At 55.8% G+C, this 15,083-nt stretch overlaps 1 protein-coding gene across 1 annotated transcript in view; it reads right to left on the bottom strand.

Moving 5' to 3' along the window:
- Nucleotides 1-1,016: 1,016 nt before the first annotated feature.
- EPHA8 (EPH receptor A8) overlaps nucleotides 1,017-15,083 on the bottom strand; it is an 83,924-nt gene continuing 69,857 nt past the window's right edge. Inside the window, exons 15-18 of the mRNA XM_077837064.1 lie at nucleotides 4,505-4,654; nucleotides 2,319-2,509; nucleotides 2,175-2,198; nucleotides 1,017-1,152 (exon numbers count right to left, since the gene is read on the bottom strand). Of these exons, the coding sequence (XP_077693190.1) occupies nucleotides 1,017-1,152; nucleotides 2,175-2,198; nucleotides 2,319-2,509; nucleotides 4,505-4,654 (501 nt within the window). The remainder of the gene's footprint in view (nucleotides 1,153-2,174; nucleotides 2,199-2,318; nucleotides 2,510-4,504; nucleotides 4,655-15,083) is intronic.

Raw genomic sequence — 15,083 nt, 5'->3', positions numbered from 1 at the left:
GAGAAGGAATGCATGGCCATGGTGTGGGCCCTCAAGAAACTAGAGCCATATCTCTTCGGGCGACACTTCACCGTGTACACCAACCACTCTCCCCTGACCTGGCTGCACCAGATGAAAGGAGCCAATGCCAAACTCCTGAGGTGGAGCCTGCTCCTGCAGGATTATGACATGGACGTGGTCCACGTGAAGGGAAGTGCCAACATGATAGCGGATGCGCTGTCCCGGAGAGGGGGCCCTGAACTTCCCCAGGTCACTGGTCAGAGTGACCCCGCTCAGATCAGTCTCGAAGGGGGGAGAGAAGTTGTCACAGAGTGTGGGAGAGTCCGGGGCCTGCACCCCTCTTCCTGGGATTCACTGTGACTCTCAGCCAGCCAGTAAAACGGAAGGTTTATTGGACAATAGGAACACAGTCTAAAACAGAGCTTTTTTGGGTACCACCAGGACCCCACAGTCAAGTCCTTCTGGGGGAGCAGGGACCTTAGACCCCAGCCCTGGGGTTCCCTGCGTTCCACCACCCAGGACCAAACTGAAAACTAAATCCCCCTAGCAGGCTCTCTCCTGCAGCCTCTGTCCACATTCCCGGGCAGAGGTGTTAACTCCCCCTCCTGGCTCAGGTTACAGGCCCTCAGGTGTCCCATCCCCAGTGAGACTCCCCTGCCACATTCCCAGGTCAAAACTCCCCCCTCCCTGCTGCGTCACACCACACAGAGCCGTATGCACACGCATGCACAAACACACACAGCCCTATGCATGTGCACACACACACACACACACACACAGAGCTCAGCATCACCTTGGTGCATTGGCTCAGGACTGACTCATAAAGAAGAGCACCAAGGAGAGACGCACCAACTCCACTTCCTTCAGTATCTGGATTTTCTCCCCTCCAGGTGCTAAGTAGGCCTAACACTGCTTAGCTTGTAAGATCTACAGAGCCCAAGGTAGGAGGGCAGCAGAAGGTGATGGGGTGACCAGTGGTGCCATCCCCTACATCAGTCACTTCTCCCCCTTCATACTCACTCGATGTTCATCCGCATCACCATCCCCAACGAGGAATACCCCGCCACAGCGAAGTTCTCCCGATAGCGCCCCAGTTTGATGGAATCCAGCCAGTCCTCCACGGTGAAACAGCTCGTGAAATCAAAGAAACCTCTGTCAAAGGGAGTTTGGGTGAACCTAGAAGACAAGAGAAAGGCATAAACTTAGCGCTAAGGGGCGGATCAGCAAGTGGAGTCAAGGTACCAAGAAAGCAGCCATAGCCCAGGCTGTGCAGCTGGGGATGGCAGTCTGACACCCCAACATTATTCTATCATTGCACAATTACCGCTCCCCACGGCTTGTGTTTCCACAAGAAGTGAAGGTCAGGGGTAAGAGGGCTGGGGCCCTCTCTGGTCAGGCAGAGCCAAAGAGAGGGTTACTGCAGGGTTATCCACATTGCCAGGGCCTAGTATTGTGTATGCACTTAAGTGCCCATGTGTATTTTGTGTGTACAACTGAACTTTGTGTGGAGATGGGCTGGGCATGTGAATCCAAGTGTGTGAAATGCAGCTGCTCCACTCACGGCTGAGCCTATTTTCAAGAGACATCTTTTCCAGGCTGGTGTTAGCCAGGCCTGCGGCCAGGACCGCGCTGAAGCCATAAGCACCAGGCTAGGAGGCTAGTGTGGCTCATTATAGTTATGGCCTGGACTGTGTTAGCCATAAGCTTTAGCTTGGACGGAGGCTTTAAGTAGGTCTCTGTGGCTCTGATCCATCCATTGTGTTGCCCATCACTGTGGCATCTGAGTGCCTGATGTGGCCGGTGCCAGCTCAGAGCCTGGGCTTGGCTCGGTCTCTGACTGTCTCACTGTGGCAGTGAACTAGCTCACTGTCCGCTCTGGCTTGGTGTGAGGCTCTAGCCAGCAAACAGGCATAAAGTGGCCAATGTTAGTCAATGAGAAGCCATTGTTGCCATATCGGGCAAGAGAGTCTCTCACCAATTCACTGTGGCTATGATGCACTGGCTGGTGCTGTGGCTGGCCCTACCAGGTTACTGTGGCTGTGTCTGGCCCCACTGGTTCACCATGGCTCTGGCTGGTCTTACCAGTTCGCCTTGGCTGGCCCTACTGGTTCACCATGGCTGTGGCTGTCCTTAATGGTTCACCACCAGTTTGCCGTGGCCGTTGCTGGCCCTACTGGTTCACCATGGCTGTGGGTGGCCTTACCGGTTCACCATGGCTTTGGCCGGTCTTATCAGTTAGCCGGGCTGTGGCTGGCCCTGCCGGTTCACCATGGCTGTGGCTGGCCCTGCCGGTTCACCATGGCTGTGGCAGGCCTTACCGGTTCACTGTGGCTGTGCACTTGAGATGCTCAGGGTTGCGGATGAGCTTGTCCAGGATGCTGACGATCTGGGAGAAGCGTGGCCGCTCGCTGCGATCCTTCTGCCAGCAGTCCAACATGAGCTGGTGCAGGGCTGTAGGGCAGCCCATGGGAGCAGGCAGGCGGTAGCCCTCCTCCACTGAATTAATGACCTGAAAGATAGGTTTGCTCGGGGTGAGCACAAAGCCCTCCCAGCGCGCACTCTGTGAGGGCCTGGCTCTTTGCTCCAGAGCTCTGCGTAGCCAGCCACAGACTGAACTCGCAGAGCAGCTGCAGCAGCAGCTCAAGCAGCAACCAATGGCCACCGGTGGTAGCAGGCCCCTGTTCTCTGGAGGTCTCACGCTGAACACACCATCCCTTGGGCTGACTGGCTCTTTGCGCCAACCCCCTCCCACTCTCCAACCCCTCCCTTCCTTTGTCTTTTCCATCTCGGCAACCCCCTAACACAACCTCACCTAAAGCACATATATAACACGCAGTGGGGACACCCAGTAACAAGCAGTGGGGCGGGGACACCCTGTCACACGCAGCGGGGCGGGGACACCCAGTCACACGCAGCGGGGCGGGGACACCCAGTCACACGCAGCAGGGCAGAGACACCCAGTCACATGCAGCGGGGCGGGGACACCCAGTCACACGCAGCGGGGCAGAGACACCCAGTCACACGCAGCGGGGCGGGAGCACCCAGTCACATGCAGTGGGGCAGGGGCACCCAGTCACACGCAGCGGGGCAGAGACACCCAGTCACACGCAGCGGGGCGGGAGCACCCAGTCACATGCAGTGGGGCAGGGGCACCCAGTCACACGCAGCGGGGCAGAGACACCCAGTCACACGCAGCGGGGCAGGGACACCCAGTCACACGCAGCGGGGCGGGAGCACCCAGTCACATGCAGTGGGGCAGGGGCACCCAGTCACACACAGCGGGGCAGAGACACCCAGTCACACGCAGCGGGGCGGGAGCACCCAGTCACACGCAGCAGGGCAGAGACACCCAGTCACACGCAGCGGGCCGGGGGCACCCAGTCACACGCAGTGGGGCGGGGACACCCAGTCACACGCAGTGGGGCGGGGACACCCAGTCACACGCAGCAGGGCAGTGACACCCAGTCACACGCGGCGGGGCGGGGACACCCAGTCACACGCAGTGGAGAGGGGACACCCAGTCACACGCAGCGGGACAGGGACACCCAGTCACACGCAGCGGGACCGGGACACCCAGTCACACGCAGCAGGGAGGGGACACCCAGTCACACGCAGCGGGGCGGGGACACCCAGTCACACGCGGCGGGGCGGGGACACCCAGTCACATGCAGTGGCGCAGAGACACCCAGTCACACGCAGCAGGGAGGGGACACCCAGTCACATGCGGCGGGGCGGGGACACCCAGTCACACGCAGTGGCGCAGAGACACCCAGTCACACGCAGCAGGGCGGGGGCACCCAGTCACATGCAGCAGGGCGGGGGCACCCAGTCACACGCGGCGGGGCGGGGACACCCAGTCACACGCGGCGGGGCGGGGACACCCAGTCACACGCAGCGGGGCGGGGACACCCAGTCACAAGCAGCAGGGCAGAGACACCCAGTAACACACAGCGGGGTGGGGACACCCAGTCACATGTAGCAGGGAGGGGACACCCAGTCACACGCAGCGGGGCGGGGACACCCAGTCACACGCGGTGGGGCGGGGACACCCAGTCACACGCAGCGGGGCAGAGACACCCAGTCACACGCAGCGGGGTGGGGACACCCAGTCACACGCGGCGGGGGCACCCAGTCACACGCGGCGGGGCGGGGACACCTAGTCACATGCAGCGGGGCGGGGGCACCCAGTCACACGCAGCGGGGTGGGGACACCCAGTCACACGCAGCGGGGAGGGGACACCCAGTCACAAGCAGCAGGGCAGAGACACCTAGTCACATGCGGCGGGGCGGGGACACCCAGTCACACACGGCGGGGCAGGGACACCGAGTCACACGCGGCGGGGCAGGGACACCGAGTCACATGCGGCGGGGCGGGGACACCCAGTAACTTGTCGCCGTGAGCCCTCATGACCTCTCCATTAACATGAGGTGCCGCCCCTAGCAGAGGGAGGGAGGGAACCGGCCTGATACCAGCCCAGCCGGAGGCAGGATGACGCTCCCTTACATCCCGGTTGGTCATGTTCCAGTAGGGCCGCTCCCCGTAGGCCAACACCTCCCACATGACGACGCCGTAGCTCCACACGTCGCTGGCTGAGGAGAACGTGCGGTACGCGATGGCCTCGGGGGCCGTCCAGCGGATGGGGATCTTCCCCCCCTGAAACACAGAACACAGGGTAACCGTCCATGACAGGCTCCACCCAGGGCAAAGAGCTGGCACCTGGGCAGCAAGGCCATTCCGCAGTTATCGCGGAGAGCTGGAGCTGGGGTCAGGCATGCATTGGGAGTGTCCACTTGCATCAGCCTGGAACCTGCCATTGGCATCTCCGTGACCGCCAGCACGCCCAGTCTGTTACAGAGACCCACCGACTCTGAACCTTTTGTGCTTTCAAACACCATGGAGTCTCCCGGGTCTCCCAGCAAAAAGCTCCCAGGCCTGGTCTTGCTTAGCCTAGTTCCCTCCATTCTTTGAGACCAAACAAACAGGCCCCAAGCCCTGTCAGTGCTGAGGGTCCAACCCGCAGCCACTAGGTACACACAGCATTATGTAAGGGGACTGTTGCCCCCTTACTAACATTCAGTGGGGGTGTTTTAGTTGCTAGCTCCCAGTACTCAAAGGGGAAGGGTCGATGTGGAATCAGGACCCTGAGACTGACAGTCCCCAGGAACAATGGGGAGAAGCCAATGCTCCAGGTCAGCCTGAATGACAGGGCGGGCAGGCTAGTCAGGGAGTCAGGAGGCCAGGGAGGTCCCCTCCTCCGTGTGAGCTAGAATTGCCTGGGTCAGACAGAGGGGGGCCGAGCTAAGGAGAAAGCAGGGCCCAAGCTAAACTGGGGAGCAGAGTTGTGCCAGATCCAAAGAGAGCAGACCCTGTCCTGGGAGCAGAGCTGCAGCCCCAAAGCCAGAGGCACAGCCCAGAGAGAGCAGACTTGCCCTGGGAGCAGAGCTGCCGCAACCAGAGCCAGAGGGGCCAGAAAAGCAGCCCACAAAGCAAGTCAGGGCTGGGAGCAGAGTCACAGAAGCAGCCGGCAGAGCAGACCTGTCCTGGGAGCAGAGCTGCAGCAACCAGAGCCAGAGGGGCCAAAGAAGCAGCCCAGGGAGCTGGAGGCAGAGCGGCAGCAGTGCTGAGACAGAGTGGTGGAGCTGGGGCTGGAGCAGTCCGGAGCCGGGTGCGGTGAGCAGCTGGGGAGAGCGAGGGGGACCCTGGGCAGCGGGCCCAGCACAGGGAGACACCTCAGCCAAGAGGCTCTGCAGGCCAGGCTTGGATCGTAACCCCGACAGGGCGGAGGCGACACTGGGAAGAAGGGTCCTACCACTTAGAGCCTGAGAGCGTGTGGCCACCACCAGAGCAAGTGTCCAACCCACAGCATCCCTACAGCACAGCCAGGGCCGGAGAAGGAGGCCTGGGACTTACAAGGAACAGACTGTGAACTGCCCTGACATTCCAGGGACACTGTTTGTGATGTTCCCTGCCACAGAGCGGAGTGATGTGTTTCCTTTAACCTTTCCCATTTTTCCTTATTCTTTTAAAAATTATTTGTTGATTAAATAACTTGCATTTGCTTTAACTTGTATGCAATGGTCAGTGGGTCAGAGAAGTGCCCAGTGCAGAGAGAGTACCCCGGAGTGGGGACACCCTAGCCCCTGTCCTAGGTGACCACAGCAGGGTTGGGGATCGAGCCCCCCAGGAATCCTGGGCCCAGCCTTGTTGGGGTTACGAGAACTCTGCCAGACAGGAGAGGGGAAGGGTAGTCCTCAAGGGCAGGGAGGCCTCTGGGCAAAGGAAGTGGGAGCGAGGAGTCAGATCCTTTTGCTAGCCCACTTCACCGGGGTCGTGCAGAAGCCAGGAAAGTTCCCCACAGTAGCGGGACAGTTCCCACGCTTACAATTAGCTAGACTTATAGCAGCCCTAAGAACCAGTGGACCCCGGGCAGGGCCTTTCCCAGTGTAACGTTGCTGGTGGGGCTATAGAGACTGAGCCTAGAACAGGCAGCTCCCCATTCACCCCCTCAGGACATGACATGGCTTTCTGGTTCGGTGACCAACATCAGCAACACTGCAGGGCCTGAATGTAAATCTCCCTTCCTTTCACTGGGTCAGAGAGCTCATCTAACTGGGAAGGTCATACGGTTCCTCCTCCCTCCCATGAATTGTTAGCAGCTCCGTTCTCTCCTGGGCCTTGTCTACACTGGCAAAGTGGGACCCATAATTCACTACTGGTAGCAATAGTGTAGGCAGGGGTCAGGCACTTCCATCACTGTGTCAGCTACCCCAGCTCAGAACAGGGTTAGCCAGAAGACACGCTGAGCCCTAGCCTGGCTACGTGGGCGCATTCCCAGGGTGAGTGAGGAGTCCTGGCTTTGCCAGTGCAGATGCAGCCCTGCCATCCTGTTGCAGGGGTAACTCTGCAACAGTTAGTAATGGCAGCATGAGAACACAGGATTGGCTTCTAACGCCAGACTCTGGGCAGGCGCTGATGCTGAGCAAATGTGTTCATTTCAAATATGACCTGACCCAAACCTTGGTAAAGAGGCTGAATTTTAAATACCATTTCTTGCCCCTGCATCAGGCTCGAGACCGGATGTACACCCATCGCTAGCACCCACCGAAGCAAAGCTGAATGAAGTTGTCTGCCCAGAACATCTGGAAACCCTCATCTAGTGACTCTCTCAGTGGCAAATGCCCATGTTGGGTAAAGCTTGCCCTAGTCTACCCTAGAGTGCCCCCAATATATTCAAAGCAAGGGCATGGGACAGGTGGTAGATCTGGAAACTGGAGCAGGATTGACAAGGGCCAATGACCAGCTCAGGGCTTGTGTCATGTGACACATCCCAGCCCTACCAGGATAATCTCATGGTGTCACCAAGGCCGAGTACCGAGAGTTTTGCTTGCACGCAGGACTGAACCTGAAAGCACCAAGAATTTAGCCTGGCTGCTGGAAGGCCTCCACCAGCAGGTGTCCCACAGAGCTGGATATAAGGAAGACAATAAGGCAGAGAGTAGGCTAATGTTTAGACTCCCCAAAGCCTAGAATCTGGGCCCCTTCTCCCTACACCTCACTGAGGAACGCAGCCTCTGCCCTGAAGGTGTCTGGTGCGGTGCTGCAGGGTGTCCCGCATGCAAGCCCGGCAGGGAGAACAAGCCCAGAAATTATTAGTCATTGGAAGATGCATGTGTCACGGAGTCCCTGTGCGATGCTCTGGAACTGCTCCCCATGAAGCCAGTCAGGACTCTGGGGCAGTCTCCTTTCTGTGAGCAGCCTGTCTTCAGGACACACAGCTCACACAGCTTCCACCTTCCTGGGTCTGACCTCGGAGCATTCAGCATCCTCTGCCCCTCTGTGCGCTTCCCACAGCGAGTCCACTCAGGCGGGGCTCCTGGGGAAGGCAGAGGGTCCTGCACCCCAACTTCGCAGTCAGACGTGACTCTCAGCAAGCCAGTAAAACAGCAGTTTATTAGACGACAGGAACATGGTCTAAAACAGAGCTTGTAGGTACAGAGAACTGGACCCCTCAACTGGGTCCATTTTGGGGGGCAGTGAGCCAGACAACCAGGTCTGCCCTTCACTCCATGTCTCCAGCCAGCCCCAAACTGAAACTCCTTCCATCCCCTCCTCCCCTGGGCTTTGTCCCTGTCCTGCGCCAGGAGGTCACCGGATTCCTTTGTTCTCCAACCCTTTAGCTCTCACCTCGCAGGGGGGAAGGGCCCAGGCCATCAGTTGCCAGGAAACAGGGTGTTGGCCATTCTCTGTGTCCAGACTCCTGCACACACCTGCCCTCTAGGGCTCTGCAATGATCATACACCCTTATCCCACCACCTAGATACTTAAGAACTGCCTAGGGGAAACTGAGGCACCCCCACACTATTCAGAGGAAACATTAAGAACAGTCCCACTTCGTCACATCTCTCCCCCCTTCGAGATCGAACTGAGCGGGGTCACTTTAGCCGGTGACCTGGGGAAGTTCAAAGCCACCAAAGTTCCCATGGATGCCCCAGCACCTCTCCCATTCCTTGGTTGGAGTTACACAAGGCCCTTCCAGTTTCACACCCTCCCTTAGGTCGGGGGTAATCGATAGCACTCGCAGGCCACATGTGGGAAGGTTTATGCGGCCCGCCCTTTGGCCACCCCAAAACCCCAGGGGGTCAAACTGGGATTGAACAACAAGCTGGCCAAACACTGCCACTTGGTTATAGGACTGTTTAACTTTCTTAACAGCTTTCACTCCATCTGAGACCTTCTCAAAGCTATCCACACTGGATCTTTCAACAGGAAAGTCAGTGGCTTCATTCACAACAGAATATTTCTGGCTGTTAGAAACTGAAACTTTCTTGATTAAATCAAAAATAAAAGGAGTACTTGTGGCACCTTAGAGACTAACCAATTTATTTGAGCATGAGCTTTCGTGAGCTACAGCTCAGCTCACGAAAGCTCATGCTCAAATAAATTGGTTAGTCTCTAAGGTGCCACAAGTACTCCTTTTCTTTTTGCGAATACAGACTAACACGGCTGTTACTCTGAAACTTGATTAAATCACTTTCACACCCTTCAGTTGCAGTAAGCTGCTTGCAAAGACTCCATGAGGTTTCCTTTCCCTTGGGCTTTCCTATGCAACAATTCACCCCTCACAGAAATTCTGCTCTTACCCTCTTTACCTAGGACTTGCTCTAGAGGAACACTTTGCTGAGCAACAACAGACTCTTTCTGGGTCTCCCTTACATCCAGAATTACCTCTGGCCCATCCGGCGGATTCCTACACAATCCCCTTTCAGGCAAACTTGCAGACTTCCTAGATAAAAGGTCAGAAGCATTCTCCTTCCCTTTGCCACACACAAGTTCAGGAATCTTTTCCTTCTTGCTACAGGTTTCAACACCCTCAGCAGGTAACACAATCAAATCACCTTCATGCTCTCCTTGTGACCCGGCTATGATCTCACCCTGATTTAGACAGAGTTGCTACACCCTTTCCCAACAACACACTAGCAACAGGCAAAATACAAGCACCAGAATTGTCTGGTCTCTGGGATTTTACATAGACACTAACTGGATGCGACCTAGTTACAGGGCCATTCTCCCGAGCAGACACAAACTTAAGACCCTTCCCTTCCTGGGCTTTAGCTGAATCCAGAACCAGCTCTGAGACAACTGCACTACCCTCAACCGTCACAGGCTGAAAGGCCCCTTCTGTCTGCTCCACAGACAAAGAAGAGCTGGACACACTTTCTCCTTTACCAGACACACAGCTTGGGATCTCATTCCCCTTGGTCACAGACAACTGCTTGGAGATTAGGGTAGCTCCCTCCACAGGCAAGTCAGTACCCCTGACAGACACAGGCACGTTTCCTTCACTGTCACAATTCTCCACCCAGGTAATAGGTAAGGTCCAGGGACACTCATCTTCCACTCTCCTCGCCTTCCCACACTGCTGACTAGACACAGCCATCAGCTCACAAGGCTGCCTAGGCTCATCCAAACTTTCCTTACCAAGCACCTTGCCACTCCCAACAGATCCCCTGCCCTGCCTGTGTCTCCCCCCACTCAGCTGGGGTCTCAGCTCCCACTGTGCTCAGCGCTGCCGTTGCTGTCCCAGTGGGGGTAGGCAGCGAGCTCGCTGCTTTCCTCACGGCATCAGAGCCAGCGTGAGCCCCCTCTCCGGTGTGCAAGGGGGGCGGAGAGCCCCAGGGGTCTGGTTACAGGCAGGCAGGTAGCCTGAGTCTAGCAGCTCCTCCCTGCTGCCAGCCAGGTCATCTGCATTTTCACTGGCCATTTCCCTCTCCACCAATTTGTTCCCTGGATTCAAATTCAAACCCTTGACCGTTACAGGAGAAGGGCCTGGATCCTGTCCCAAAGAGACACAGTCACCCCACAACAGGGTCTCACAGCTGATATCCTGGAGAACCCCAACGGCCAGCCAGCCCCACCCCTCCTGGGTCTGCACAGGGATCTGTGCCATAGGCAGGGCGAGGGGCTTCATCCCTGGGACCCTCACCCAGCTCACACAGCCCCTCAGCATCTGAGGCTGCACCACCCAGGGCCTGACAACAGTTTTCTCTGTCCCAGGGTCTCGCCACCCCAGGAATGTCTCCCCATTGACCACACCTTCTGCTCCCACTGGAGGTCCGAGGGGCCCAACCCCAGGAGACTCCACACAGACATATAGGTTGGGGTCAGGAGTGGGAGCCTGTCCACCTCCCCACCCATCTGGCTGACGGAGTCTATGACCTTGGGACCCAGCAAGGGAGCTAGATACCAGGGCTTTTCCACAGGGTCCCCCTGGTTCAAATCGCCAGCCTGCTCAAAGGCAGTGAGGTGGGCATCCACATCCCCCTGCTCCTTAACCAGGGGCAGCAATTTAGTCTCGAGGTTCCCTGCGGAACTGGCCCCCCGGGGTCTATCCCCACTCACCCCTGGGAGGTCCCCTTTGCCTCTCCGCTCCACCACCGCAAGTTCATGCTGCTGCTGCTTCTGCAGCTCTTTCTTGGACTCTTGCTGTCTCTCACCGTCCTCTTGCTCTCTCAGACTCAGCTCCAATCCCGTCTGTCTCCGATCCCCGGATGGGGAACCCGATCGTGAAGACCCTCGTCTGGTCGGGGACAGGAGTCTTGGAGATGCCTGGCTCCCACTCCAGCTGCTCACAGATCCTGCTATAGCCCCATTTGGGGTGAGGAATCTGTTCCTTAGAGTGGTCATCCTCCTCCAGCTGCACGATTAACTGTGCTTTGGTGAACTTACCAATGCTCAACACTTCCTTTCTGCACAGGGTTACAATGTCCTTCTTAAGGAGATGGTGACAGGCCATCACTCCGCTCTTCCCAAGTTGTTGTGAACTCACAGGCCTGTGTGCTCTCAGCTTCCCACGGTTTCCAGGGTGAACCCCTAGTGTGCCAGCCCTTCTCGAGGTCACCACCTCTTTGCCAGGGTTGAGCGGCAGACTCCTCCAACCCTTGGACTGCTCGCTGCAATCCCCAGGGGAACCCTGTTACTGCAAAAGTCCTTCTCTCTCCCAGGGCCAAGCCGCAGGCTCCTCCGCCCCTGAGACTGCTCATTGCAGTCCCCAGGGGGACCCCATTACTGCACAGTCCTTCTCGCTGGTCACACACTCCCAGGGGTTAACCGCCCCCCGAAACCGCTCCTCTCTGAGCCTTCAGCACGCCTGGTCCCCGTCAATCCCCCTTCGTTTTACTGCTCCCCAGTCACTTATTGCAGGAAGTACCATCCATGGGGTGCAGTACATCCCACCTCTGCCACCAGTTGTCACGGAGTCCCTGGGTGATGCTCTGGAACTGCTCCCCATGAAGCCAGTCAGGACTCTGGGGAAGTCTCCTCTTTGTGAGCAGACTGTCTTCAGGGCAAAAAGCTCACACAGCTTCCATCTTCCTGGGTCTGACCTCGGAGCATTCAGTATTCTCTGCCCCTCCGTGCGCTTCCCACAATGCGTCCGCTCAGGCGGGGCTTCTGGGGAAGCCAGGGGGTCCTGCCCCCCAACTTCGCAGTCAGACATGACTCTTAGCCAGCCAGTAAAACAGAGGTTTATTAGACAACAGGAACATGGTCTAAAACAGAGCTTGTAGGTACAGAGAACTGGATCCCTCAACTGGGTCCATTTTGGGGTGCAGTGAGCCAGACAACCAGGTCTGCCCTTCACTCCATGTCTCCAGCCAGCCCCAAACTGAAACTCCCTCCATCCCCTCCTCCCCTGGGCTTTGTCCCTGTCCTGCGCCAGGAGGTCACCGGATTCCTTTGTTCTCCAACCCTTTAGCTCTCACCTCGCAGGGGGGAAGGGCCCAGGTCATCAGTTGCCAGGAAACAGGGTGTTGGCCATTCTCTGTGTCCAGACTCCTGCACACACCTGCCCTCTAGGGCTCTGCAATGATCATACACCATTACCCCACCACCTAGGTACTTAAGAACTGCCTAGGGGAAACTGAGGCACCCCCACACCATTCAGAGGAAACATTAAGAACAGTCCCACTTCGTCACATCTCTCCGCCCTTCGAGATCGAACTGAGCGGGGTCACTTTAGCCGGTGACCTGGGGAAGTTCAAAGCCATCAACATTCCCATGGATGCTGCTGCATCTCTTCCATTCCTTGGTTGGAGTTACACAAGGCCCTTCCAGTTTCACACCCTCCCTTAGGTCGGGGGTGATCGATAGCACTCGCAGGCCACATGTGGGAAGGTTTATGCGGCCCGTGCCCTTTGGCCACCCCAAAACTCCAGGGGGTCAAACTGGGATTGGGTCTTCTCCCCAACAAGCTGGCCAAACACTGCCACTTGGTTATAGGACTGTTTAACTTTCTTAACAGCATGTTTACCCCAGGGGAATGAGCAGCCAACCACAGAGATCCATGGCTTCTCACTCTCCCTCTTACTTACCCGTTGGGTGGATTTAGGTAAGACGTGAAAGACCAGACACACACACATGCAATCTATGTTAACAGAACGCTGTTTAGATTGCAAAGTTGAGCACTCAAAGGTTGAGAAATGTCAGCATTACAGTTACACATGTGGCCTTAATTCTACACCTTTGTGTATCCCTTCTGTGCACTGAATGAGGCAGGGTCCCATGGAAAATATAGTATGTGACCATGTTCCTACAGACTGTATCAGAATACAAATCATCGCTTTGGCCAACACTTCAGGGACTGGAGCAGGAAACCCTTCAGAGCTGAAAACATGAGCTAAATAGCTAGGGTTTGTAATGGAGAGCTGTACCAGACCTATGCCCCATGGGGAGTGGGCTCAGAGGGGACACATGACACAGACTGGCACTGACCAGTGGATTACGTATGGAAATGGGGGTCAAATTGATGTTGTGTAGACAACTGTAAATTTGACATTTCCTAATTCTTGCGTGCTTGACTTTGTAATCTAAATCAGTGGCTCTTAACCTTTCCAGACTACTGTACCCCTTTCAGGAGTCTGATTTGTCTTGCCTACCCCCAAGTTTCGCCTCGTTTAAAAACAACTTGCTTACAAAATCAGACATAAAAATACCAAGGTAGCACAGCCACGCTAGTACTGATAAATTGCTACTTTCTCATTTTTACCATATAATTATAAAATAAATCAATTGGAGTATAAATATTGTACGTACACGTCAGGGTATAGCATACAGAGCCGTATGAACGTTTAGTTTGTACTGACTTTGCTAGTGCTTTTTATGAAGCCTGTTGTAAAACTAGGCAAATATCTAGATGAGCTGATCATAGAATATCAGGATTGGAAGGGACCTCAGGAGGTCATCTAGTCCCACTCCCTGCTCAAAGCAGGACCAATCCCCAATTTTTGCCCCAGATCCCTAAATGGCCCCTTCAAGGGCTGAACTCACAACCCTGGGTTTAGCAGGCTAAAGCTCAAATCACTGAGCTATCCCTCCCCACAATGTACCCCCTGGAAGATCTCTGCAAACCCCAAGGGTACATGTGCTCCTGGTTGAGCACCCCGATCTAAATTATGTGTGCAGTGTTGTTGTAGCTGTGTTGGCCCCAGGATATTAGAGACACAAGGTGATTGACTTGTGCTGGTCCAATACAAGATGTTACCTCACCCACCTTGTCTCTCTAGTCTAATGTATGTTTGTTTAACACAGTTTTTGTTTGTAATTTCAAGATTTTCTTTAAAAGAAAAACCAAATTCTGTGATGTATAATTGTGTCACCCAGCCATCCCATCAGGCATCACCAGGAGGATTTGAACCCTGAACTTCCATGATTGTAACACGTACTTAGACCACATTACCTGCTGCACCTGCTACATGAGGAGAAGGGTGCTAGCTCAGAGGGGAATGGGGTGGGCTCTCTCCCCCCTCCCATGCCAAGAAGCAATAGGCTCCTGCCCCATGTGGTGCCCCTAGAGTGGGGGATGGGCTCCTACCCTATGTGCCAGGTCTGGGAAGGAATGTGGTCTGGGTGGGAGCCTTGTCCAGCTCTCGGCCTCATTCCCAGCACTCCCGCTGCTCTGGCAGCTCCTCGGGCTGGGGCTTGTCCTTAGACTGTTTATTCTGGCAAGCTGCCAACATTTCACTAAGCCATGCAGGCCAGAGAACGGAAATGATGATTTTTCTGTTTCTGTCTCAGCCAAACCGCAACAGAATTTTATGGGACAAGCAAAAGGCACGTCTCTAGCCCCAGTGCTTTGCCCTGGCGGAATGTCAAAGGCCTGCAGCATATAATGGAGGGGTGAGAGCACCTCAAAAAAAGGTCACAAGAATCTTCTATAACCAAAACATTAGTTTACCTAAATCTAGGGGTCACTGCTAGCTCTTCCTAAAATAAGAAATCCTTTGCTCCAGCCAGCAGTGGGACTCAATAACTTTAAACCATTTTTAAACTACTGAACCAATCTACTTCAAACTCAGCTTGTTCTGTTGATCTCACTGAGATTAAAACATGAGGCCAAGCCTGAGACTGTATGCATGGAATAGTGTGGTGGCATTTGTGTGAAACTCCGAGACAGAGGAGTTGTTACCTCACCCAGTTACATGGGAGATGGAAGGAGAGAGGAGCTAGGGTCTGAACTGAGGGTGGAACCAGGTGGGAGGAGGATTAATCTGGCCCCTCCCACGCCCCAGAAGAGGGTGATTTGGGA

The sequence above is a fragment of the Eretmochelys imbricata genome, chromosome 18 (genome assembly GCF_965152235.1).
Source record: "Eretmochelys imbricata isolate rEreImb1 chromosome 18, rEreImb1.hap1, whole genome shotgun sequence".
Classification (NCBI taxonomy): domain Eukaryota; kingdom Metazoa; phylum Chordata; order Testudines; family Cheloniidae; genus Eretmochelys; species Eretmochelys imbricata.
The sequence above is the reverse complement of the archived record's forward strand: the minus strand, read 5'-3'. Positions and strand labels throughout refer to the sequence as shown.